The 27,643-nt window shown below is 38.1% G+C and overlaps 2 protein-coding genes across 12 annotated transcripts in view; one reads left to right on the top strand and one right to left on the bottom strand.

Moving 5' to 3' along the window:
* Positions 1–16,030, top strand: part of CTBS (chitobiase) — a gene marked incomplete at its 5' end in the record, with an annotated part of 16,555 nt that extends 525 nt beyond the window's left edge. The window contains 6 exon segments of the mRNA XM_006149458.3: positions 4,810–4,948; positions 5,705–5,913; positions 7,713–7,884; positions 10,891–10,988; positions 11,570–11,731; positions 15,745–16,030. Of these exon segments, the coding sequence (XP_006149520.2) occupies positions 4,810–4,948; positions 5,705–5,913; positions 7,713–7,884; positions 10,891–10,988; positions 11,570–11,731; positions 15,745–15,936 (972 nt within the window).
* The window catches only part of SPATA1 (spermatogenesis associated 1), a 54,812-nt gene continuing 34,955 nt past the window's right edge, over positions 7,787–27,643 (bottom strand). For 8 of the 11 annotated variants that reach the window (XM_027772262.1, XM_027772263.1, XM_027772265.1 and 5 more), the window contains 6 exons: positions 26,575–26,753; positions 23,439–23,537; positions 17,813–17,900; positions 14,442–14,577; positions 14,003–14,072; positions 7,787–7,864 (listed from right to left, as the gene is read on the bottom strand). In XM_027772262.1, coding sequence (XP_027628063.1) covers positions 14,537–14,577; positions 17,813–17,900; positions 23,439–23,537; positions 26,575–26,753 — 407 coding nt within the window. In that variant the 3' untranslated portion in view covers positions 7,787–7,864; positions 14,003–14,072; positions 14,442–14,536. The remainder of the gene's footprint in view (positions 7,865–14,002; positions 14,073–14,441; positions 14,578–17,812; positions 17,901–23,438; positions 23,538–26,574; positions 26,754–27,643) is intronic. The other 3 variants (XM_014588169.2, XM_027772266.1, XM_014588175.2) reach the window with 3 other exon arrangements.

Raw genomic sequence — 27,643 nt, forward strand, 5'->3', positions numbered from 1 at the left:
TCTTTCCCTTGTGGCTCAAAACTGCCCAAGAACGGCAGTAAAAGTCGATCTTTCAATTTTCCTTTTACCTAACAATTTATAAGATTTCTAGTGACTTTAATCAAACTCCCTTTTGGAAGCTATATTAAAACCAACCGACTGCCAAGAGTTTGATGACTACAGCAGGAACTGGACCAGGCGAGAGAGGTTAAAAGGCCCAGTCCAAAGAACAGTTCTTTTGTAGAGATAGGAACAATGCCTAGTTCTCAGCGTGATAGATTGACTTTCAGGCAGATGCATTTCAATGCCCATTACAAAGCACATCTATGGTGCTTTAGGAGAAAAACTGAAGTGGTGTAAATGTTTTTGGAGAACCTGCCCAGTGTGAAAACCTAATACTTCATAAACTGAAGAAAAACTTAAGACAAATTTAACAATGTTTATTTTGGCAGAGAATAATTCATTAATCTGTAGCACTCTTAACCAGAGGAAGTCCAGAGAGGTCCCCTTTAGCAGAAGGAGCAATGGGCTTTTATGAGCTGAACCAGAAACAAAGTAGTTACTTATGGCTAGGTGTTTGCCTCCTTTGGGTCTGATCTGGGTTGATTAGTTAAGCTAAAGTTTCCTTTTACTGTTTACAGTTGGGCAGTTGATTAGGAACTCCTGGTATTAGGACAGTTTCAGCCTAATGGCCTCTCAATTACATTTTTTAAGTCTTTGCCCTAGGGGGCGTGGGTTAACCAGAGGAGGGAGGGAGGGGGGAGAGTGAGAAATTACTCCCCCTCCCAGGGGGATGGCCATGCCAAAGTTCTTGAGATTTGTGACATGCATGCACATGCACCCAGTGTAATCTTTTTTTCTTTCCCCCCTTGGGTGTGTGCTTGCTTGAGAGGAGACAGTAAGCGGGAAAGTGAAAAATTACCTCCCAGGTGGGATGACCATGCCACAACCCCTTCTCTATTTTTCTCCTGGGGCCTTGGACATTCACCCAGCATGAGTTTCAAGCCACTGGATCTGGGACTCGAACTGTTCTCTACTGTGTACGTGGGAGTCCAGTGACTTAACTACTACGCTATCTGCTGGCCTCATGATTTTTCCAGCCTTCAGGTCAGGAACTTGAACCACCAAGTAAGAGTCCCGTTCCTTAACTACTACGCCCTCTGCTGGCCCCTCAATGACTTTTTTAAAAGTTTAATTTATTGTGGCACCCAATACTGCTTAGTGACATAGACAGTATTTATGGGCATCTCAAAACCAATTTTATCAAGGAGCAGAATTATGTACATTTGTATGTCTATGGTAAGTGATCTATTTTTTTTTTGTCTACTGGCCACATCTATAGTTTTTAAACACTAGAATACATTGTTTTTGTTTTTTCTTTTTTTACTTGGTTCATCTGGTAATTTTTTTCAAAGATTTCTATTATATTACACTGCTATGGTTTGTATGCCCCCAAAATTCATGTGTTGAGGTTTTAAAAAATGGGGCCTTTGGGAGTAATGAACTGATTAGGATGGGACCCCTATGACTGAGTTGGTGGGTTTATAAAGAGAAGGGAGGAGACTAAACAGTGAAATCCTTATGGATGCAGCTGTTCTATTCTTGTCCCCTGGTGGGATGCTTCAGGACTCTGCAGGACCACCACTGGATGTGGCTCCTGGACCTTGGTCCTCCAAACTGTGGGCTGAATAGACCTCTTAATTTACCCAGACTCGAGTATTTTCCGTTATTAGCAATGGAATAGACTAAAACAGAGAACTGGTACTGAGAACTGGGGCCATTTTGTTAGTAACAAGTACCTGAAAAGGGGGAAGTGGCTTTGGAATTGGGTAATGGACAGGTAGATTAGAAGAGCCTGGAGGAGCATTCCAGGAAAGACCTAGATTCTGGTGGCACTCAGAACAGTTTGGAAATGAAATGAAACTTCTTACAGACTGGTTAAATAAATGGCAGTGAACAGAATATTGACAGAAATATGGGGCCTGGACCTTGGATCTACACCGTGAGCTGAGTTAACCTCTCCTCTCTGAAACTGTCCACATGTAGGTATACTCTGTTATTATCAACAGAGCCGATGAGGACACACAGGTTTTGAGTGTATGTGTTGTATTTTTGTAACAAGTTCAGTCTTAATTATCAGAATTAAATTAGGGATGAGGTTTCATAGATGAATTTAGAAACAATGGGCCGTTCAATTTCACATTCTGCAGTTTTTATTTTAGTGGGCAATTGTGTAGCAAAAAGATGTTCTGAAAAGTGAAAATGGAGAAAATTAAGAAAAGTCCGGTTTAACTCAAAGCTGGTGCTCCCCACCACCCTCCCCCATTCTCGCAGTGTCCAGTGGTCTCTTTAATGCACCCCTTCTTGAAACTAATGGCTTCCCATTGATTCCAGGATAAAATACAAACTCCTCATTGGTCTACAAAATCCTGCTTCATCTTGCCACCACCTACCTTACTGCATTTATTCCACTGCACATACTTTTCAGGATTTCTGTGCTATAGCCATCTTGACCTTCCCGTTCCAGTCTCAGAATTCTCCTGTCGGGACCTTTGGGCCTTTTATTCCTTCAACTGAGAGTTGTCTCCTCAGTCATTCTTCCCTAAAATGTATAATCCTAAGGGAAGTGTTCCTGCTCCACCTGGCTCGTAGGTTCCCTGCATATTGGTCTGGGGTCCTGCATTTCCTTAAAGCCCTTAATACTATTGTTATTACGTAACTGACTCCCTAATAGATCTATTCTCTTGTTAGCTTCTGTGTCCCTAGAGCCTTGCAAAACTATCCTCCCTATACCTTATTTAAATTCAATATATCTTTGCTGAACCAGTGGATTAATACCTTAGGATAAAGTAAAAATGATCTGTGCTTCTAGAATTATCTCTGAGGAAAAAATACTGGAGAAACATAACATCGGCTGCCTTACAATTTGATACGAATACTATTCTAACAAGTCAGCATAGAACACGCATGGTAAATGCAGTCTGTATAGCTCCACCTGCAACAGGCAGAGAAGGAGTGCTTGAGGGCAGGCCCCATACAGTGAGCTCTCCTTTCCCCCTTCCTCTTCACCCTTTCCCTGAGACCCAGCTGCAGGCCACATCTGGGGATGGTCATCCTTGAGGTACGCATACTCCTCCCACGTTAGCATCACAAAATTAGGGGCACTAAACCCTAAACATCCTCTGCTGATTCTGTTCACCCATCAGCTAACCTTTTATTCTAACCTTCAAATAATATATATACAAACTAGATCCCCTGTCTTGGCAAGAGGGAATCTGCATTTATCTTTGATTTATGAATGTTTTGTTCTGAACATATCCCTTAGCGAAACAGGCCAGGGATGCCCGGCTGTCAGCAGAGCAGCCTGTCCTGTGTAAGTAAATGCGTCTTCCCCTGCTGGACCACCGGGTGTGTTCTTTGGAATCGGTAACCATTATGGGCAAGCCCTCTCAGATCTGGGGCTTCCCCAGTACAGCACTGTATTATCAAACTCCTCCCTTTCTCTTGCCTTACTTGCTCGGTTAGTCACACGCCTGTTCATTTTGTCTCTGTAGGATCTCACCTCCACTGCTCCATGATCTCGAGGTCACCATCATCTCATAGATTTCTCCAACAGCGTCCCTATTCTGCCTCCAGATTTGATCTCTCTAAAACATTTCCTCTTCAGCTGGAGAGATTTTTCTAAAATGCATCATTTCTCCTTTTTGAAATGCATTTGTTCTCTCCTTTTTCCTCAAGATAAAGTACTAATTTCTTTTATTTTTTTTAAGAGAGTTTTTGCTATAGGGTGTGTATGCTCACCAGAAAGAGACAGAGAAACAGAAAGCAAGAAATCACCCCCAGGGAGGATGGTCACGCCACCTTCTCCTCCATTCTTCTCTCAGGATCTTGGGCACATATGTACACGTGCCCAGCATTAGTTTAAGCCGCCTAGTCCAGGACTTGAACTATGGTCGACTACATGGGAGTCCAGCGACATAAACATCATGTTGGTCTCATGATAAAGTATTAATTTCTTGACAGGCTTATGAGGACCTTCAGGATTTAACCCTTGCCCACCAGTCTCTAGTCTTCACTATGAACTCTACAAATTTTGGGTGTCAGCCATACTAAATATTTTGTTATACAATCACCAGGCCTGCTTCCAGGCCTTGGCACAGGCCACTAACTTCATCCTGGACTGTCCTCCAGGTCTGGCCAGTTATTCCTGTGACGAATTACATTGGGATCTCTGTATCTTACTCACTGATGTATTTTCACTGTCCACCGTAATGCCTGGCACACAGTGGTACTTTATGATATTCTGGATGGTCAGTATAATATTTTTAGTTTAGGGAACTAGCAGTTAGCGTAATGGCTATGGTGCTGGACTCCCACGTAGTCCACCGTGGTTTGCGTCCCGGACCCGGTGGCTTAAAACTCACGCCGGGCGCGTGTGCGTGCGTGCCCAAGATCCCGCGAAGAGAATGGAGGAGAAGCGACTGCGGCGTGACCATCCCCTCTGGGGGGTGATTTCTCGCTTTCTAGCTCTATGTCTCTCTCTGTCTGTCTGGCGAGCGCACGCGCCCTACAGCGAAAATCTCTCAAAAAAAAAAAAAAAAAAACGCACAAACACACGCCGGACGCGTGTGCGTGCGTGCCCAAGATCCCGCGAAGAGAATGGAGGAGAAGCGACTGCGGCGTGACCATCCCCTCTGGGGGGTGATTTCTCGCTTTCTAGCTCTATGTCTCTCTCTGTCTATCTGGCGAGCACATGTACCCTATAGCGAAAACCTCTCAAAAAAATTTTTTTTTAGTTTAAATGATGGTGCTTACTGGTGTTTTTTGTAGGTCTTTATATTTGATATTGGACAGAAAACTTGGAAATCTTATGACTGGTCACAGATTACAACTGTGGCAGCTTTTGGAAAATATGACTCAGAACTTTTGTGCTATGCTCATTCAAAAGGAGCCAGAGTGGTGCTTAAAGGTATGTTCTTGCTAGATCTATGTATCTACCCAACTGGTAAATATATCATCTGCTGTAGTCCTGACTTAAAACAAAGTCCTTTTAATATTTCTCTGGGTGTTTTTTTTTTATTTTATTTATTTGGGATCCTAAAATTAATCTTATTCATTTCACAAATTATTTTTTAAAGAAGTAAACCGCTATATGGTTTTGAGCAAAATGTGACTGGCTAATCAGCATGATGACCTTTAATTAGTCATAGTCTATAGTTCCTGCTTCTAGTTTGAGAATGATTTTACTAAATATCCATAATGGTTATTTTGGAGATGAATGAGTAATGGCTTTCTATTATTTTGATATATTATTTCTCCACTTAGAAAACTTAGGGCTGGCCCACTGGTCTAGTGGTTAAGGGAGCCAGATCCCACATAGCCAACCACAGTTTCGGTCCCAGCTCCAGCAGTTTAAAAAACACTGTGGGCACAAGTGCAAGCATGCCCCAAATCCTGACAAGCGGCAGAAATGAAGGGATTGTGGCATGACCATGCTTCATTGGGGAGTGCTTTCTCACTCTCCTTCTCTCTCTGGCAAGTATATGCATCTTCTGGCAAATATTAAACAAACAAACAAAAAAAATCAAAGAAAACTTAGGAACTTAGTCTTCCAAAATAATGAGAACTATTAAAGACATTTTGATCTCTGGAATAGGTTTGTGAAATAAATGTCACTGAACTGTAAAAAGCAGATACGTATACAAGATTTCTGTTTCTTTCACAGGAGATGTATCCTTACGGGATATTGTTGATCCTACATTCAGAGAATCCTGGATAGCTCAAAAACTTGATTTGGCCAAAACACAACATATGGATGGGATTAATATAGACATAGAGCAAGAAGTTAATTGTTCATCACCTGAATATGATGCATTAACAGCTTTAGTCAAAGAAACCACAGACTCTTTCCATCGTGAAATTGAGGGATCACAGGTAAAAATTCAATTGTATTTTGGAAAACCCATATTTCTTCCTATCAAAAATCTATGAATGAGGGTATGACAACACAATCTTAGTTTTATAGTAATGGGGTAGGGAAGAATTTCTGCACATATTTCCTAAAAGTTTTTGTAACTTTTTGTTTTTATTTAAGGAATTTTAAGGTGCTAAGTCGATGTCTGATTTCTGTTTACATAAAAATATAACTCTGGGATTCTCCACCTACTTGCTTTGTTGCAGGGTTACGGGTGTTACCACAGGCAGTGGGGGCAGCAAGAATCAGGGAAGGCCTACCTGGCTTTCACCAGTGCAGGACTGAAACTGTTCTTGCTGAACAGTTCTGGGGAAATGTCTCACTTACTCCATAGTCTTGGAACAACTTGCAAAGCACCTGAAGGCCAAAAACCTTCAAAGGACTAACTCCAAAGAACTTGTTGGAATTATGAAAATAGGCAGTGTGTCTCCCCACTGCTGTGAGTTTGATCAGTGCAGAAGAGTGCAGCATGAGGCATCTTACAAAGTAATGTGTGGGTAACAAAGGATAGTGTGACCCCAGATCAGCGATTCTCCAACCTAGTCACATGTCAAGGCAACCGTGGGTCTTAAACACACACTAGGGACTCACTCCCAGAAATTATTAGGTTGTAGGTGAGCTCACAGTCTACAACTAAACAAAATCCAAAGGTAGTTATGGTCAAGAATTGCTAGGCTAATCAATGAGTTTTTGTTTTGAAGGCGAGTGCTAGTTCCTTGAAGTTTAGCACAATGTTTAAAAATTGTCTGAGTTGGGGCCAGCAGGTGGCATGGTGGTTAAGAGTACTGGAATCACACATGGCTGACCATGGTAAGTCCTGGACCTGGCAGCTTGCTTTCTCTCTCTTTCTCTCTCTTGTCCCTCTCTGGTCAAATTAAAATAAATAAAGTTAAAAATAAAATAATTCTTAAAAAAAAAATGAGTAGGCCCAGCCAGTGGCATGGTGGTTAAGGTGGCTAGATCCCACATGGCCAACTGCCAGTGGCTTGAAAAACATGCCAGGCACAGGTGTGTGCATGCCCCAAATCCTAAAATAAGGGGAAAATGGAGGAGAAGGGATTGCGGCACGGCCTCCTCCATGGGGATGCTTTCTCACTTTGCCTCTCTCTCTGGCAGGTGCATGTGCTCTCTAGAAAAATCTATATTTATTTAGAGAAAGTAGGGGGTGGAGAGAGAAAGTGAGAAGTCACCCTGCAAGGATGATGGCCACGCCACAGTCCCATCTCTTCCATTATCTTCTCAGGATTGAGGGGCATACATGTCCAGCCTGATTTTCAAGCCACAGGGTACAGGACTCAAACTGTGGTTTGCCACATGAGAACCCAGCACCTTAACTACCATGCCACCTGCTGGTCTCAGCCTGCACAATATTTTTAAAATGTTTGTATTTAAATTCTTTTAGGGAGTCTTTACTCTCAGTTGCTCAGGGGTCTGATACAATCTATTAGTCATTATACCTGTTTCAATGAGTCGAGTTACAAACCAGGCCTCTGAAGACATTTGACACTCTTCTATTTATATAGTGCTCTGTTTCCTGATCCTTGTGTGCCTAAAGATATGCATGGGTCAGTCCAATGTACGTAAAATATATATTTCTTAAAACTATTCTAGTTTTACATATGTCAAACCCTACATTCATATACTGTAAGCAGTTCTTTTTTCTTGTGTAGTATGAGCCAAGAGAACATGTAATCAAAGAAATCTGATATAATATACGTATTTGATCATGTTACATAAAACAGTATGTATTTCCCCACAGGTAACCTTTGATGTAGCTTGGTCTCCAAAGAACATAGACAGAAGGTGTTATAATTATACTGGAATTGCAGATGCTTGTGACTTTCTCTTTGTGATGTCTTACGATGAACAAAGCCAGGTCTGGTCAGAATGTATTGCAGCAGCCAATGCTCCCTATAATCAGACATTAACTGGTAAGAATCTGCAAAACGATCACTTATTAGTAATAACAACTTCAAACATTAAGATGTCTATTAGCAAATAAAAACAGCATGTCTGGATAAAGATACACAATTAGTATACCTTTTCTATGTGCACAGCTCGCTTGGAACATATTAATCACTTAATTTGGAGAACTTTGAAGTTTACAAAAAGGTTTGAAGTTTTCATTTAACTCTGCTAACCACCTTATGGGATAGGTATATTATTAACCCTCTATTACAGGTGAAATGAAAGGACGTAAGTTCTATAGTTGCACAGTTATTAAGTATTATACAGTTGGGCCTCAAGCAGGTATATTAACTTCAAGTCCAGCATTCTTGCCATGAAGCCACATGAAGAAGGTATGTGCTTTTCTAGAATTTGACAGAATATCCTGGTTGAAATAACCAAAGTTAAATCATTCAGTAGCAAAGACAGTTATGGTATAATAATACTGTCTTTATTTTATTTAACATTCATACTCATGATATATTAAAAACTGTATTCCTATTAGAATTAAGAGTAATTCTGATCTGTCATTCAATGGCATTTCTGAATAGCAATTTGCCTCATCCTCTCCAAAGTTTAGTTGTATTCTGTCAGTCAACTGAATGAAAGATTGCTCTATCTTTCAAACTCAACTGAAATCTTGTGGGATAGTTGTTTAAGTTGTTGAAAAAAAAATTTTTTTTCATACAGAGAAAATGTGGTTTCATTTTATCATGTCTTGTTTGGACAGAATAGTCCAATCCAATTCTAGAAAGAATGACACATTTCAGAAAAGCATGCTAAGGGACCAGCAGTTAGCGTAATGGCTATGTCACTGGACTCCCACGTAGTTGACCATGGTTTGCATCCCGGACCCGGTGGCTTAAAACTCACGCTGGGTGCGTGTGCGTGCGTGCCCAAGATCCCGAGAGGAGAACGGAAGAGAAGGAATTGCGGTGTGGCCATCCTCCCGGGGGATGATTTCTTGCTTTCTGTCTGTCTCTCTCTGTCTGGCAAGCACACGCACCCTATAGCAAAAACCTACCCTCAAAAAAAAAAAAAAAAAAAAAAAAAAAAGAAAAGCATGCTAATTATGTCTATTAACTGGTAAGACATGATATATTTGATATTCTACATTCTAAAGTTTCAAAATAATTCTATAAATCTTAAACTTTCCGGTAATAATGATCTCAAAACTTACAAATAGCATATGAACATATACTATTTAAATTTGAAAAATAATTTCATTATGCTAAAATTACAAAGTAATTATTTAATTCAGTGTTCCCAAACTGTATTTCATAGAAGAGATAACTATGTTCTAACAATAAAAGGCTCATTATCAAATATGCATGGGAAAAGATGCATACTCCACTCCTCTTTTTTTAAAAGAATTATTTATATTTAATTTTATTTATTATTGTTATTATGATTTAAAAAAAAAATTTGACCAGAGACATACAGAGAGAGAGAGAGAGAGAGAGAGAGAGAGAGAGAGGAAAAAAAAGTGAGAAAGCAAGCTGCTGGGTCTGGGAACCAAACCGCAGTTGACCACCATGTGGGAATCTAGCGCCTTAACCGCCATGCCACCTGCTGGCCCTTCCACCCCTCTTTTGGATATTTAACAGTGCATAATTACATTAAAGGCTCTGAAAAGCAAAACGCTTATTTAACCCAACATTCTAGGTAATCTGGGTGTATTTCTTGGTGGGAAAACATGTTTTGCAACAGTAGATAAGAAAAGAATCAGCAGTACCAGAAATTTGTTCTTTTTTCTCATTTCTTCCTATGAGTGTAGATTACCTACCATAGGATTAGAGGCCATTTCTTATTCCCAGCTATTATTCATACTTATAGGATGTTTGTAAAACAGAGAACACATGTGTTTTCTATAAGAAAGTTTGATGGGACTGGCAGGTGGCATGGTGGTTAAGGACTCCTGACTCCCATATGGCTGACTGCAGTTTAAGTCCTGGACCTGGTGGTTTGTTTTCTCACTCTCCCTCTCTTTCTCTTGCTCTGTCCCTCTCTAGTCAAAAAATTAAAATAAAGTTAAATAAAATAATTCTTAAAAAAATAATTTGAGACCATCATTACCAGAACGTTTAAGGTTTATAGAATTATTTTAAAAGTTTAGAATGTAGAATATCAAATATATCATGTCTTACCAATGAATAGACATAATTAGCATGCTTTTCTGAAATGTGTCAATCTTTCTCAGATTAGATTTTGTGAAATGTTTAAGGTAATTTTATGTTGTTTGAGATATTTTATTTTATTCAGAAGAAATGGGGAGACCAGCAGGTGGCATAATGGTTACATCGCTGAACTCCCACATGGTCAACCATGGTTCGAGTCCCGGACCTGGTGACTTAAGCGCATGCCAGGCAAGTGTGTGTATGTGCCCAGAATCCCAAGAGGAGAATGGAGGAGAAGGGATTATGGCGTGGTCATCCCCCCCCTGGGGGGGGTGATTTCTTGCTTTCTGTCTTTTTGTTTCTCTGGCGAGCACACACACTATATAGCAAAATATCTCTCTCTCAGAAAAAAAAAAAAAAAGAAATTGTTTAGAAGGCAAGATATGGGATTTATAGTTCTTCAGGGATGACTTCTATGCATTATTTTTCTTCTTTTTAAAAAATGTTCTTAGATTTTTGTCAGAAGGTGTATGTGTTTGCCAGAGAAACAGAGAGAGAAGAAAAGTAAGAAATCAGCCCCACACTTCAGTCCCTTCTCCATTCTCCCCTCGGGACTTTGGAAGACACATATACCATGCCCAGTGTATTTTTAAAGCCACTGTGTCCGGGACTCAAACCATGTGGGATCCAGTGCCTTAACCACCATACCACCTGCTGGCCCTGATGACTTCTATATTATTAGAAAAAGACTGTTAATATTTTGCGTAAGTGTACTTGCTTTTACAAACTTAAGTGTCTGAGTGGTTGCATAGCTTGTCTGAACACATTAACAGATATAAGAGAAAAATAAGCTTTTTCTACCTGTTTGACTAGGATATAATGACTACATCAAGATGGGCATTAGCCCTAAGAAACTTGTAATGGGCATTCCCTGGTATGGTTATGATTATACCTGCTTGAATTTATCTGAGGTAAGAATAGGTCATTTGTTAACTTTTTCTATATTTCTTATAGCCTCTTTTGTCTCATTAAGAATATATAAATTTTTACGGGACCAGCAGTTAAGCATAATGGCTGTGTGGCTGGACTCCCATGTAGTCGACCACAGTTTGAGTCCCGGACCCGGTGGCTTAAACTCACATCGGGCGCGTATGCGTGCATGCCCAAGATCCCGAGAGGAGAATGGAGGAGAAGGGATTGCAGCGTGGCCATCCCCCCTGGGGGGTGATTTCTCGCTTTCTGTTTCTCTGCTTCTCTCTGTCTTTCTGGCGAGTGCATGCACCCTATAGCAAAAACCTCTCTAAAAAAAAGAAGAAAAAAATATTTAAATTTTATTTAGAATTTCTGAAATATAGTTGAGACTAAAACATTATTACTTAATCCCATGAAATCCTCTGAATGTCATACATTTTTGCTGGGTGAAATTCATTCTAACTTTCAGGTTATCTAAAGCATATACTTTATTTTAACATAGTTCTTGATTATTTTTTCTTATTTGGCTTAAGATATGCTTAAATGAAAAGCTATCACATGAATGTTTTTGTATTTCTAGGATCATGTTTGTACCATTGCAAAAGTCCCTTTCCGGGGGGCTCCTTGTAGTGATGCCGCTGGACACCAGGTGCCCTATAAAACGATCATGAAGCAAATAAATAGCTCTACTTCTGGAAGCCAGTGGGATAAAGATCAGCAGGCTCCTTATTTTAACTATAAAGTAAGACTTTTCACACATTATGAACATTTATGCTATTTTCATAATTCTATTATTATAATTATTGATAAATATTGGATATTAAGAATGTTTATATTAATTTTTTTTAGGACATAACATACTGGCTGCTGTTTGCATGAGTAAACTTGTCTTTTAATCTGTGTAAACAGGAACTTTAGTTCCCTGGTGAGCAATTAAAGTTATGCTAATAGTGCAGTGGCTCTGCTTGGGCCAGTTGTCATTTTTGATGATGCACATAAAAATGTGCATATCACAAAAAGGATTTCCTTAATAGCTGACAATCATGATGACAGTTCCTTCTGAAAGGGCTTTGGGCCAAAATAGGATATTCGCTCTGAAAGTCTCCATTTCAAAGTAGCCTAAAGATTCTGGTGCTTCTGTATTATTTAAAATTAATTTTATAATTAAAACCAATTATTGGGTATGTTAAAGATTAGAAACAAATATTACAGAAGAAACCTGAAGAAATAAAACAAATTATTAGCAATTTTGTTAGGTAGCATTTAATAAATAGGAATTGCTCCATCAAGGAGGCAAAGAAAAGTTGTATTTTTCATAATCTGCCTTCAGCATAATAAAAACTTACATACTTCAAAAAAAAAAATCTAAGTACAAATAATCTTTTAATTTATTTTGGTTGTTACTTTAACAGGAGTCCTGAAATGATATGTATAAGTTATTGCTAGCAAGGGTTTATAATCTTGGCTAATGGTCTGACACGCATTTAAAAAAAACAACAAAAAAAACCCCCCAAACTATAAATACACTTATTTGTAATAACTTATCATTGACATACATGTACATACTTATATATCAGTAATATAGGAAGCTTCATAGATATAGTTTGATAAAGCCTATGGTAATCAATTACATATAATTTAAAAATAGATAATTTTTAATAATAGTGTATACCACAATATACTGTTTTTTGTAATCCTTGATTTATTTTTTCCTTAATGAGTGAGAAAATGTATAAACATTTTAAAACATTTTTTAATCGGCAAGTAGAAATTCTGCATATTACACTGCACAAGTTATTTTGATATGAATGCATTGCAGAATGACTAATCAACTCTTTAACATATGCATTACTTCATACACTTACAATATTTTATGGTGAGAACACTTGAAATCTACTCAGCATTTTTAAGCTATAATAGATTGTTATTAACTATAGTAACCATGATGTATAATATTAATTGATCTCTGGGACATATTCTTCCTGTCTAATATGCTTTGTATCCTTGGACCAACACCTCTCAACCCCCTAATCCCAGCCTCTGGTAATCACCATTTCACTTTGTTTCTATGAAGGAACACATTCCTTAGGGTTTTAGAATTCAGAAAACATTTTGGTGAGCCTTGAGGACCCAACGATGGCACTTTAGAAAACAATGGGGCCATAATTGTTTTTGTTCCTTTTTTCATTGATTGTAAAATTACTTTGGCTACTGTGTAGTAAAGTTTCTGTTGTGTTAGAATCATTCTGCTGCCTTCTGCTATTTCAACATCTTCATCTGACAAGATATTCCTAATGGCATATATATGCTTTTGGCATGCATAAAATCTTACAAATCTTACATATACTCAGTTTTCCACCCTTTGAGACATTTGAATTTTTTAAAAATTAGTTTTAAAGGTTTTTGCCATAGGGTGCATGAGCTCATCAGAGAGAGAGAGAGAGAGAGAGAGAGAGGAGGAGAAAGACAGTGAGAGAAAAGGTGAAAAAACATCCCCCGGGGGATGATCATGCTGCATTTCCTTCTCTTCCATTCTCTTCTCACAGTCTGGTGCAATTCTCAAGCCGTCAGATCTGGGACTCAAACTGTGGTTGGCCATGTGGGAGTTCAGGGTCTTAACTACCATGCCAACTGCTGGCCCTGAGACATTTGAAATTTCTTAACAATATAAAAGATCCTTGGGGCCAGCATGTGGCATGGTGGTTAAGGTGTTGAACTCCCACATGGCCAACTGCAATTAGAGTTCCAGACCCAGCAGCTTGCTTTCTCACTCTCCTTCTCTCTTTCTCTTTCTCTTTCTGGTGAGCACTCATGCTCTACAGAAAATTAAAAAATAATAAATAAAATGGATATATATATATATATATGTGTGTGTGTGTGTGTGTGTGTGTGTGTGTGTGTATGTGTGTGTATGTGTGTATAGATAGGTAGATCAGCTTCTAGTTTATGGTTCTTAATCAGGTGTGTGTTAAGAAATTGAAAAGGAGGTACTTTCTTCCTCCATTGTCATTACCTTTTGATTTGGCTGATTCATCATAAACAAAATAATCTGTTGAGTTCCTAGCTAGGCACACTTCCAGGAACTGTATGGAATAAAACAAACAAACAGTATTAGCTGGTTTTAGAGGACCAGAGCAGTTGTTCTCCTTACTTTAATGTACCTAATAGTAGAACATTAAATCACAAAATAAATATGTATGTCCTGGCACCAAACCTGGAGAATATTGATTCAGTAAGTTTCATGTGGTACGGGGCCCAGGAATCTGTATTTCTTTCTTTCTTTCTTTCTTTCTCTTTTTAGAGGGAGATTTTTGCTATAGGGTGAGTGCACTCGCCAGAGAGACAGAAGGCAAGAAATCACTCAGCCACACCACAATCCCTTCTCCATTCTCTCAGCATTTTGAGCACACATGCATGCACACCGGGCAACACCCAGCATGAGAGTCAAGTACCAGGTCTGGGACTCAAATCACGGTTGGCCAAGTGGAAGTTCACTACACCACCTGCTGGTCCTGGAAGCTGTATTTCTAAAAGCTCCACAAGTGATTCAGATGTACAAGGTGTCTTCAAACAGTTCATGGAAAATGTCTATGATGAAAATACCATATAGGGATTTCAAAAACTTTTTTTGTAGCAAAATAAATGCATACTAACTTGTTAAAACATGTTTGAACAGAATATAATTTGATACTAAGAAGGATAAGACATTCATTTGAAAGAGCCCCTATCACATCAACATTTTGCTAAAATTGAAGAACAAATATGGTATTTATGGCGAAGCTTGGGAGGCATTATTAATGCTTTATACAAAGTTTTTGGGTGCAATATCTCAAAGAAATCAGCAGTTTACTACTGAATAGCTTGTTTTAAGAAGAGATGAGATGGGCTGGCCCCATAGTGCAGTGGTTATATGTGCAGAAGTGCTTGAGTAGCCAAGATCAAGATCCTAAAGCATTTGTTTAAAAATTATAATGGGAAATAAAACATGGCTTTTCCAGTAAGACCCCAAAGACAAAGCACAAAGCAATGGCTATCAGGAAGTGGAAGTAGTCTAGCTAAAGGAAAAGCAGACTGGTAAAGAGTAAAGGTCATGGCAACAGTTTTTTGGGATGGTCAAAGCATTTTGCTTGTTGACCTTTCTGGAGGGCCAAAGGACAGTATTATGAGAGTGTTTTGAGAAAATTAGCCAAAGCTGTAGCAGAAAAACACCAAGGAATGCTTTACCTGAGAGTCTTTACCACAACAATGCTCATAGCTCATTTCTCTCATCAAACAAGGGCAATTTTGCAAAAATTTTGATGGGAAATTAGGCATTTACCTTGTAGTGCTGATTTGGCTCATTCTGACTTCTTTTTGTTTCTTAAACATAAGAGCTTTACAGGGCATCTATTTTTCCTCAGTTAATAACGTAAAAAAGACTGCTTGACAAATCAAGCTGAGTGCATGTGTGCATGCCCAAAATCCTAAGAGGAGAGTGAAAGAGAAGGGACTGTGATACGGTCATCCCCTGTGCGGGGTGCTTTCTCACTTTCTCTCTCCCTGTCTCTCTCTGACAAGGGTACGTACCCTATAGCAAAACTTAAAAAAAAAATTCCATAAGCAGTAATATCAAGAAAGTATCACATATGGATAGAGTGGGAAAGTACTGTGCCCTAAATTTTTCATTATTTCACTGTATCCTTGAATTACAGAATTTAAGAAATTTTCCTTATTGTACTGAATGCTTTAAATTTCTATTCTGATTTATTTGTATAGGATCCTGCTGGCCATTTTCATCAAGTGTGGTATGATAACCCTCAGAGCATTTCTTTAAAGGTGGCAAATATACAAAAGTATGGCTTACGAGGCATTGGCATGTGGAATGCAAACTGTCTTGACTATTCTGGAGATGTTATAGCCAAGCAGCAAACTGAAGAAATGTGGAAAGTCTTAAAGCCAAAGCTGTGACAGATATGAACATCTTTTACCAAACTACTAAGATATAGAAAAATAATCTGAATAAATTGATCTATTCATTGAAGAAATAAAAATGTATACATTTTATTGTGTTGCTATATATATATATTTTTTTTTTTTGGAGAGGTTTTTGCTATAGGGCGCGTGCGCTCGCCAGACAGAGAGAGACATAGAGACAGAAAGCGATAAATCCCCCCCTAGGGGGGATGGCCACGCTGCAATCCCTTCTCCTCCATTCTCCTCTCAGGATCTTGGGCACGCACGCACATGCGCCCGGCATGAGTTTTAAGCCACTGGGTCAGGGACGTGAACCGCGGTCGACTACGTGGGAGTCCAGCGACATAGCCATTACGCTAACTGCTGGTTCCCACTTTATACTATTTTGGGATATGCTAATAACTAAAGAATAAATAAATGCTTTTGATTGTTTGACTTTGAAAAAGACATACATATTTATATCTTCAGTATCCAGGAACATACAAGCAAGGAACAAGTCAACTGACTATATTAAATATCCTTCTATGAGATATTTCAACACTATAATTAGGAAGAATTGCTTTTAGAGTCTTATCATGTTAAATTTTCCCCTATGACATTAAAATATACAAGTACAAATGACTGCTGAAATTGGCTTAGGGTAGATTTTAATAAATGTAACCTTCGAGAAGCACTTTGTGTTCTACTTTTTTTCAGTGTTTTCTTATTTAGGCTCATCACACTGATGAAAATAATTTTTCTGCTTCCTGACTCCATCCTGTACTCATGTTAAACTAAGCTTAGGTTAACCTCCACATAGTATGTGGGAGGAAAAAATACAGAAGATTAACTGAACTCACAAAACATAGAGGAAAAAAACTAGTTATTAAAAAATTAGTAATTTAGAGCTACCTAGTATTTTCCAACTAAATTATTTCTATGAGACTGATAAAATATTTACAATAGGAATAAGTGGGTATTGAACTTGAATCTATTCACTATAATTTTATACATATAATTGATCAATTATTTGCTGGCTAGTTTTCTTTTTCTGTTCCTGCATTTTACTTGTAATTATCTAGACACTGATTAGTTTCTCAACTAGTTCTTCCTTTAAAAGATTGATTTTATAGGGACCAGCAGTTAGCGTAATGGCTATGTTGCTGGACTCCCATGTAGTCGACCGCGGTTCACGTCCCGGACCCGGTGGCTTAAAACTCACGCCGGGCGCGTGTGCGTGCGTGCCCAAGATCCTGAGAGGAGAAGGGATTGCTGCATGGCCATCCCACCCGGGGGGTGATTCTCACTTTCTGTCTCTCTGTCTGGTGAGCGCACGTGCCCTATAGCAAAAACCTCTCAAAAAAAAAAAAAAAAGATCAATTTTATGCAAAGAACTTTTCTGAATGTACTGAAGTCTCTTTCCTTTCTCAAGGAGATTAAGAACATTGTGTTGCATCTATGTTAGTTCCTATAAACATGTAAATTAAAAATCTACACCTTTGGGGCCAGCAGGTGGTGTGGTGGTGAGACAGTGAGAGGAAAAGTAAGAAATCACCCCCTCAGTCTCTATCTCTGTCGGATGCACACACCCTATGGCAAAAACTTAGAAAAAAAAGATTATTAAGAATGAAAATTATAAAATACAGTATTACAAAATAATAGGTAATAGATTTGAAATGTCAAAAATAACTAAACAGTCATTATTTTGGTATTTTATGTCTATTAATAATATGTCCTGAAATACTCTGTAATATATACATGTAATATATCACATGAAAACTAAAGATAAGCCCTATTTAAATAAAATATTACCAAGGAAAACAGTGGTTAAGCAAGTCTGTTCAAAAAAATATTTAAATCTATTGACAAATAAAATTTTAAATTAACATACCTAATTGAGATTGTAAAGATGTGTTAATTTTCTTCTGGGCCAGTTCAGCTTTCAACGTTCGTAAATCTGAAACTGCCTGTTTTCTCATCTATAAAAAGAATTTTAAAAATTATGGTATCAGCAGATGGTGTAATGGTTACGTTTCTGGACTGCCACATAGTCTACCATGGTTCACGTCCCAAACCTGGTGGCTTAAAACTCACACTGTTGGGGCTGGTAAGTGACATGGTGGTTAAGGGCACTAGACTCCCACGTGGCCCACCACGGTTTGAGTCTCGGACCTGGTGGATTGGTGTCTCACTTTCTTTCGCTCTGTACTCTCTGGTCAAAACGAAAATAAATAAGTAAATAAATAAAGTTAAATAAAATAATTCTTAAAAAAAAAGTTTTTTAAAAAAAGTCTCACTCCAGCCATATGTACATGCATGCCCAAAATTCTGAGAGGAGAATGGAGGAGAAGGGATTGCAGTATTGCCAACCCCTCTGGGGGGTGATTTATCACTTTCTGTCTCTGTGACTCCAGTGAGTACATGGGCCTTATAGTAAAAAATATCTCTTTAAAAAAAAAATGATGGGACCAGCAGATGGTATAATGGTTATTACATTGTTGAATTCCCACATAACTGATCGCAGTTCAAGTCCCGGACCCAGCAGCTTGAAACTCATACTGTGCCCAAAATCCTGAAAGGAGAATGGAGGAGAAGGGATTGAGGCATGGCCACCCCCCTAGAGGGTGATTTCTCACTTTCTATCTCTCTCTATTGCTCTGGCAACTGCATACTCCCTACAGCAAAAAACAAAACAAAAACAAAAACAAAACAAACAAACAAAATTCTCTAGATAAAATGAAAAAAAAAAAAAGAATTAAGAAATGAACTTCATCAGGCCTGGTAGGGTAGCATGGTGGTTAAGGGCACTGGCTGACCACGGTTCAAGTCCCAGAACTGGCGGCTTGCTTTCTCACTTTCTTTCTCTTTTTCTCTCTGTCCCTCTCTGATCAGGTTAAAAGATAAAGAAATAAATTCTTAAAAATAACAATGAACTTCATCATAACCTTCTAAAAGCATATCATAATATTCACGTAAACAGGGTTTTTGTAATTGTCTCATTTGCCTTCAGTGCCTTCATTCCTACTGGATTATGACAGTAAATGTGTAGGTCATAAATCCTATTTAATAGGTCTACAGATAGGTATATGGATGCTGCTAGATATGCGATAATTTCTTTTATTAACATGTAAGGCAAATATAATTAAATGGTTTGTAAAAATATAGTGAGACATTTTTGGCTAAAGCTTCAAAATCTGTTCTCAATGTGTAAAGGAAAAAACAAATTTCTAATCCTTAGGAACTGAATAGATATTTAAGAAATAGAATAGTGTTTACATTATGCATGGCAAGCACTGTTTTAAATGTATTGACCCCTGTGGTTTTGTTAAAAATTTTATTGAGGCAGTTATTATTTATGCCCATTGACAGGTGAAGAAACTGAGACCCCTAGAGATTAAGTAATTTGCCCTAGGTACAAAACTAGTAAGTGGCACAGCCAGGATTCAAACTTAAACAACCTGGTATCAGAGCCCTTGCTATGCAAGTACTACTTGTGGACCAGGGGCGTTAACATTACCTGGGAGCTGGCTAGGACTGGTGAATTTTGCGCTTCATCTAGACCTACCAGATCCTGCATGTGTTAACAGAATCTCAGATGTTATCACATTAAGCTGAGAAGTGCTACTTTCGCTACATTACTTTGAATAAATATGGTAGCAACAGACTCAGGCTAGAATTTTTTTTTTTTTTTTAACCTTAGTCCTAAATCTTATAGATAGGATTGTTTGGGGGATCATTCGGGAATCAATAAATACTGGGTATAATATCCGCTATGTACCAATCTGGCTCTGTGGTTAAATATAGGATTTTCCTCCTCATCTGTAAACTGAAAACTTCGTTCTCTTTTTTCTTATTTGTCCTTTTTTTTTTTTGTACCAACAATTACAACAAGTTCTAGTCAAAAGAAATATTTATAAGGTTAAAATATATAAAGATGGTAGGACCTAATGTACATGGCTTTCTAGAAGAAAAAGAGCACAGAAGATTCCTAACCAAAAGATTGATGGCATTTTATTACTCCTCTACCCACCTGACTCTCTTTAAGCGTACAAGTTTCCCTGCTGGCCTTCTCTTCATATGCTGAATACATTCAGAATTTCCATTTACTGAATAAATTATTCCTTGAGTGCATACTGTGTAAGATTGTCTAACTCATAATACTTTGCTAAAAATTGTCTTTTGCCCTTTTCTAAGCTTCTTAGTGCTGAGTCAGGGCTCAAGAATCCAGCTAGTGAAAAGAATCTAAAACTGCACTGTCCAATGTAGTAGCCAGTTATCATATGTCACTGTTAAATTTAATTAATTAAAATAAAATGTAAAGTCAGTTCCTTAGTTACATTTCAAGTGCTCAATATCCATAGGTGGTTGGTGCCTATCACACTGGATTCTGCTGATACATCTGTTATGACAGAAAGGTCTACTGGACAATGCTAGTTCTACTAATAGAAAGGAATTATTGTGTGTCATAAAACTTGCAAATAAAGAAATAAGTTGAGAACTTTTTTTTTTTAAGAATTATTTTACTTAACTTTATTTATTTATTTATTTAGTTAGTTATTTTAATTTGGCCAGAGAGGGACAGAGAGGGAGAAAGTAAGAAAGCAAGCCACCAGGTCCAGGACTTGAACCGTGGTCAGTCATGTGGGAGTCTGGTGCCCTTAACCACCACGCCACTTGCCAGCCCCATGAGTTGAGAACTTTCATAGAATTATCATTCTGGTTTATTTGTTCTGTGTGGATATATGTGTGAAATGGTATAACCCTCTTCTACTTTCTGTTCAACAAAAGAGCTTTTTTTTTTTTTTTTTGAAGAGGTTTTTGCTATAGGGCGTGTAAGCTCACCAGACAGACAGAGAAAGACAGAGAGATAGAAAGCAAGAAATCTCCCCCCGGGGTGATAGCCATGCCGCAATCCCTTCTCCATTCTCCTCTCGGGATCTTGGGCATGCATGCACACACGCCCGGCATGAGTTTAAGCCACCGGGTTCAGGAATCGAACCACAGTCGACTACGTGGGAGTCCAGGGACATGTACCAACAATTACAACAAGTTCTAGTCAAAAGAAATATTTATAAGGTTAAAATATATAAAGATGGTAGGACCTAATGTACATGGCTTTCTAGAAGAAAAAGAGCACAGAAGATTCCTAACCAAAAGATTGATGGCATTTTATTACTCCTCTACCCACCTGACTCTCTTTAAGCGTACAAGTTTCCCTGCTGGCCTTCTCTTCATATGCTGAATACATTCAGAATTTCCATTTACTGAATAAATTATTCCTTGAGTGCATACTGTGTAAGATTGTCTAACTCATAATACTTTGCTAAAAATTGTCTTTTGCCCTTTTCTAAGCTTCTTAGTGCTGAGTCAGGGCTCAAGAATCCAGCTAGGCAAAAGAATCTAAAACTGCACTGTCCAATGTAGTAGCCAGTTATCATATGTCACTGTTAAATTTAATTAATTAAAATAAAATGTAAAGTCAGTTCCTTAGTTACATTTCAAGTGCTCAATATCCATAGGTGGTTGGTGCCTATCACACTGGATTCTGCTGATACATCTGTTATGACAGAAAGGTCTACTGGACAATGCTAGTTCTACTAATAGAAAGGAATTATTGTGTGTCATAAAACTTGCAAATAAAGAAATAAGTTGAGAACTTTTTTTTTTTAAGAATTATTTTACTTAACTTTATTTATTTATTTATTTAGTTAGTTATTTTAATTTGGCCAGAGAGGGACAGAGAGGGAGAAAGTAAGAAAGCAAGCCACCAGGTCCAGGACTTGAACCGTGGTCAGTCATGTGGGAGTCTGGTGCCCTTAACCACCACGCCACTTGCCAGCCCCATGAGTTGAGAACTTTCATAGAATTATCATTCTGGTTTATTTGTTCTGTGTGGATATATGTGTGAAATGGTATAACCCTCTTCTACTTTCTGTTCAACAAAAGAGCTTTTTTTTTTTTTTTTTGAAGAGGTTTTTGCTATAGGGTCGGTAAGATCACACGACAGACAGAGAAAGACAGAGAGATAGAAAGCAAGAAATCTCCCCCCGGGGTGATAGCCATGCCCGTCGCCATTCTCCTATCGGGATCTTGGGCATGCATGCACACACGCCCGGCATGAGTTTAAGCCACCGGGTTCAGGAATCGAACCACAGTCGACTACGTGGGAGTCCAGGGACATAGCCATTACACTAACTGCTGGTCCCCAACAAAAGAGATTTCTGGGGACATCTGTATTTTGAGATTTTTCCCTATGGGGTTATGATGATTTTACATAATTCTTATCACGTAAGTATTTATTCTACCAGAACCCTCTACTAGGCATCTACTATATAAAAGGTTCTATGGAGTAACAAAGTTAACTAAGGCACAGCTTTTGTAGAAGACTTAGTAACATGTCTAATAGAGACTCATGATTCATACAAAAAATAGAACATATATAAATATAATCAAAGTGAGATAATTACCCAAGAAAGGGGGAAAAGTTCAGCTGGAGTTCAGATGAAAGCTCACTGGCTTTTCAGACTTATGACTCTAAATACAGGAAATCTACTACTTAAAAAATATTTTTTGAGACTATACCGACTCACAGAGTCCTTTTCCTTTAATTCTTCTTAGTAAATTTTAGTTTGACTTTGTTATAACATGCAACTTTTCATGGAATTTAGGTTTTCTTTTTTTTTGAAGAGGTTTTTTCTATAGGGGGCATGCACTTGCCAGAAAGACAGAGAGAGACAGAGAGACAGAAAGCGAGAAATCATCCCTCAGGAGGGATGGCCACACCACAATCTCTTCTCCTCCATTCTTCTCTCGGAATCTTGGGCACGCATGCACAAACACCCGGTGTGAGTTTAAGCCTCTGGTTCCAGGACTTGAACCGTGGTCTAGGACTCAAACTGTGGTCGACTACATGGGAGTCCACTGATGTAACCATTACGCCAACTGCTGGTCCCTATTTTTAAAAATTTTTTTATTTAGAGTTTTTGCTGGACAGTGCATGTAATCACCAGAGACACACAGAGAGACAGAAAGAAAGAGAGAAATCACTCTCTAGGAGGGATGGCCACACTGGAATCCCTCCTCTATTCTCCTCTTGGAATTTTGGGCACACATGTACACGCACCTGGCGTGAGTTTCAAGCCACTGGGTCCGGGATTCAAACTGCTGTCAGCCATGTGGGAGTTCTGCACCATCACCGCTATGCCACTTGCTGGCTTCTATCCTTAATAGTATTATTACCCAAAGTTAAAACACCAACATATTGGGACCAGCAGGTGGCATGGTGGTTAAGGCGCTGGACAATTCCACATGGCCGACCAGGGTTCGAGTCCTGAATCTGGTGGCTTGCTTTCTCACTTCCTTTCTCTCTCTCACCCTCTGTCTGTCTCTGGTCAGATTAAGAAATAAATGAATGAATACATAAATAAATAAAATAATTATTTAAAAATTTAAAAAAACCCAACATTTTTTATTTCAAGATACATGTTATAAATTAGAATAAGAGAAATGTAAATTACCTTAACTTCTATTATAAGTTTCATTTTGTCAGTATCCAATTTTCTCTTAAGTTGGTCAATTGCATGCTGTACCTCAGTGATCTGGATTATAAGGTAATTCTGTGTAACATATATAAAGATGTATTTATTCAGTATAATATCTGTACATTTTTATGTTTAACTGCCTTGCAAACTTAAGCTATGAAGGTATAACAATATCAAAAGAGCAAATCATGAAAATAACCTATTGCATAAAATAAACATTGCTTTGGAGTAAATTACTGTTTCTGTTGATTTTTTACATTTTAAGTACTAGTTTTTCTTTTCTACTATTATTCTTTTATTATTTAAAAAGAAATAGATATTTATAAAACTTAACACTAAATTGGCAGTGTAAAAGCCAAAAACTATTACTATGAAGTAAATAAGCTAGGTTTAAGATATTGGCAAGACTTTAGGAATTAGCATAATTATAAACTGAATCAGATTAGGATACTTTTAAATACTTAATAATGAAATATGATATCTTATATAAGAAAACCTCTTTAATATTAGAAAATCTGTTTAAAATAAATATATTTTTTGGTTATTTTTACCCAGAAAATTTTATGAAGTATAATAGTTTCACTGAGAAAGTCATTTTAGAATTTTAAGCTGCTGGGGCCAATTGGTGGCATGGTAGTTAAGAGAGCTGGACTCCCATATGGCTGACCATGGTTCAAGTCCCGGACCTGGCAGCTTTCTTTCTCACTATCTCCCCAGATCCTTCTCTCTCTCAACCTCTCTCTCACTCTGTCCCTCTCTGGTCAAATTAAAATAAATAAATGTAGTTAAATAAAATAATTCCTAGAAAAAGAAATTTTAAACTGCTTTTGTAAATATATTGATAGAACCAGTAAGATAAAATATCAAATATGCTGAAAGTATCAACTAATATGGACAAACCGTTACTTGAACCTATCTGTATTTTAGATTAAATTTATGTAAAATATAAAATGGGTGGGGGGGATCAGGTGGTAGTACAGTGGTAAAACGCAGTTCTGGGAGGCAGACCCACATGGGAAGGCTACTGGCTCATGTCTAGAAACCTCCCTGCCTACTGCAGTCACGCATGTGCTCATGAACGAGGCTAAGCGGTGGATCACAGAATCGAGTAATACCCTGTCAAGGATGCTATGTGTCTGTCTTCCTCTCTCTCTCATGGAATGAATAAATAAACTTAAAATATGAAATAGTAAACTTTTAATATCTCATCATGTCTAAAGTTAAATCCTTAGTCTTAATCATAATTAGCATATTTTGAAATCTTTTTTTTGTGTAAATGGGATTGATCCAACAAAAATTAAATTTTTAAATGGCCTCTGGAATTTTTTAGTCTGTTTAATTACACAGTGGAATTAGTCAATAATAAAAATTTGAGACTATCTGAAGAAAAAAATGAATTGATCAAAATGTCATAAGATTTCCTAATTTCTTTAGAATACTAATACCTTGAAATGCCAGGGGTGTTGTAGCCTCTTGTCTCAAATGAAATGACTGTAGAGAACATTGTTACCTGTCCTACTTAGTCAAGTACTATCTATTTTGTCTCTTTCCCATAGAGTCAGGAAGTATGAGCCTATGCCAGGTACAAAGGTAGATCCTAACTATACACTAAGTCCTTGGCAACTGCAATATTATTATTATTATTATTATTATCATTGTTATTATTAACTTTTTAGATATTTTTGCTATAGGGCATGTGTGCTCATCAGAGAGACAGAAAGTGAGAAATCACTCCCTGGGGTGTGGCCATACTGCAATCCCTTCTCCTCCATTTTACTCTTAGGATTTTGGGTATGCATGCACATGTGCCTGGCATTAGTTTTAAGCCACTGGGTTAGGGACTTGAACCGTGGTCGACTACATGGGAGTCTAATGACATAACCGTTATGCTATCCGCTGATCCCCGACAAGTACAATATTGTTGATCTAGGTAAGCCTGGTTGATCTCACACAGGCTAGAGAAAGATTTATGTATTACCTGATGTAAAGAGAAGTTTCTCCCCCTCTGACGATATATAACCCTATTTGCTCATGGCACCCTAATGCTACTATTAGAAAAACTAGTCTTAGGGGACTAGCGGGTGGCATGGTAGTTAAGGAGCTGGGCATTCACACGTGGCTGACCACGGTTTGAGTCGTAGACCTGGTGGCCTGCTTTCTCACTTTCCCATTTCTCTCTGTGTGTGTTTCTCTTTGGCCAAAATAAAATAAATGAATGAATAAATAAAATTAAATAAATTTTAAGAAAAAAAGAAAAAGAAAAATGAATCTTATGATAAAGCCAATGCTAAAAATACTGGGTTGTATTTTTGCATGGAAAAATATGTCATGACTTTTCTGATAATCCATAGAATGGAAGAAAGACCTGAAACACCTCAGCCTTTAAAGATATCATTAAGGGACCAGCAGATGGCGTAATGATTACGTCACTGGCTCAGGTAGTGAACCATGGTTTGAGTCCTGGACTTCGTGACTTAAAACCCACACTGGGTGTGTATGTCTCTGTGTGTGTGTGTGTGTGTGTGTGTGTGTGTGTGTGTGTGTGCATGCCCAAAATCCCAAGAGCAGAATGGAGGAAAAGAGATTTCAACTTGGCCATCCCCCCTGGGGGTATTTTCTTGCTTTCTATCTCTCTCTCTCTGGTGAGCACACATGCTCTATAACAAAAATCTAAGGGTTAAAAAAAAAAAAAAAAAAAAGACATCATTAAGATGACCCTTAAAGATATCGTTAAGTTGCTGATGGTATCTACTTGGCATACTTGGCAACATATCTCCCATTTCAATAGGTCATGAATTATCTTTTTTTAAAAAAAGAATTATTTTATTCTCTTTGTTATTATTTTTATTTTAAAATTTGACCAGTGAGGCCAGAGAGAGAGAAAGGGAAAGTGAAAAAGCAAGTCACCAGGTCTGGTACTCAAACCTTGGTCAGCCATGTGAAAAGTCCAATGCTTTAAACACTATGCCACCTGCTAGACCCAGTCCTGAATTTTCATATTATTTTGTTACTTGGAGTCCAAAGCATCCTCAATAAGATAATACCAGTAACTATAAAGCATGTCTTTTGAGCAGAACTATTCTAGTAGAAGGGAGACACACTGAGTAAGTACCTTAGAGTCTGTAATATTTGCCAGATTCTTTGGTCTCATCTTGATCTCCCTAGCTTCAAGTTGCATAAGCAATTTTTTATAGTAAAGTTCCAAATCTTCTCGAAGTTTTGTTAAAACCTCCTCCAATGATGCTGTGACTTTCTTTGTTTCATAGTATTTTTTCTTCCAACCATCATAGGCTACAAAAAACAAACAAAACAGGGACCAGCAGTTAGCATAATGGCTATGTTGCGGGACTCCCATGTAGTCGACTGCGGTTCACATCCCAGACCTGGTGGCTTAAAACTCACGCCGGGTGCGTGTGTGTGCGTGCCTGAGATCCTGAGAGGAGAATGGAGGAGAAGGGACTGCGGCATGACCATCCCCCCTGGGGGGTGATTTCTCGCTTTCTGTCTCTGTGTCTCTCTCTGTCTGGCGAGTGCACGCGCCCTATAGCAAAAAAACAAACAAAAACAAAACAAAAAAAACCCCAAAGAACAACAATAAAGCCTAGAGTTTTCATGTGATTAAAGGAATAAAATTTTCAACTTGGGAAGGATCACAGAGTTAATACAAGTTTAAACCATTTTCCTCCTTTTCTCTTCTACCCCTTATTAGCTGAGAATATTAGGGCTAAGTTACAAACATATGTTAGATAATAAAGAATTTGCCTAGAAATATAGTTAAGATAGTGATAATTTCAGGAACCACAATAATGTTTTCCTTTAAACATGTAATTCTTTCTGAAAAATCTTTTTTTTACAGAATTATTTTATTAAACTTTATTTATTTTTTAACTTGACCAGAGAGGGACAGAATGAGAAAGAGTGAGAGAGAAAGTGAGAAAGAAAACCATCAGGTCCGGGATTCAAACTGCAGTCAGCAATGTGAGAAACCAGCGCCCTTAACCAATCTGCTGGCCTTAGACATCTGCTGGCCTTCTGGTAAGTCTTTATAAAAAAAAAAAAAAATAACCAGGACAGTATGTGGCATAGCAGCTTGATCCCACATGGCCAATTGAGCAGTTAAAGTCCTGAACTGGATGGCTTGAAGAACATGCTGGGCACGTGTGTGTGTATGTCCAAAATCC

The sequence above is a fragment of the Tupaia chinensis genome, unplaced genomic scaffold, assembly GCF_000334495.1.
Source record: "Tupaia chinensis unplaced genomic scaffold, TupChi_1.0 Scaffold000263_1, whole genome shotgun sequence".
NCBI classification, from domain to species: Eukaryota; Metazoa; Chordata; class Mammalia; order Scandentia; family Tupaiidae; genus Tupaia; species Tupaia belangeri.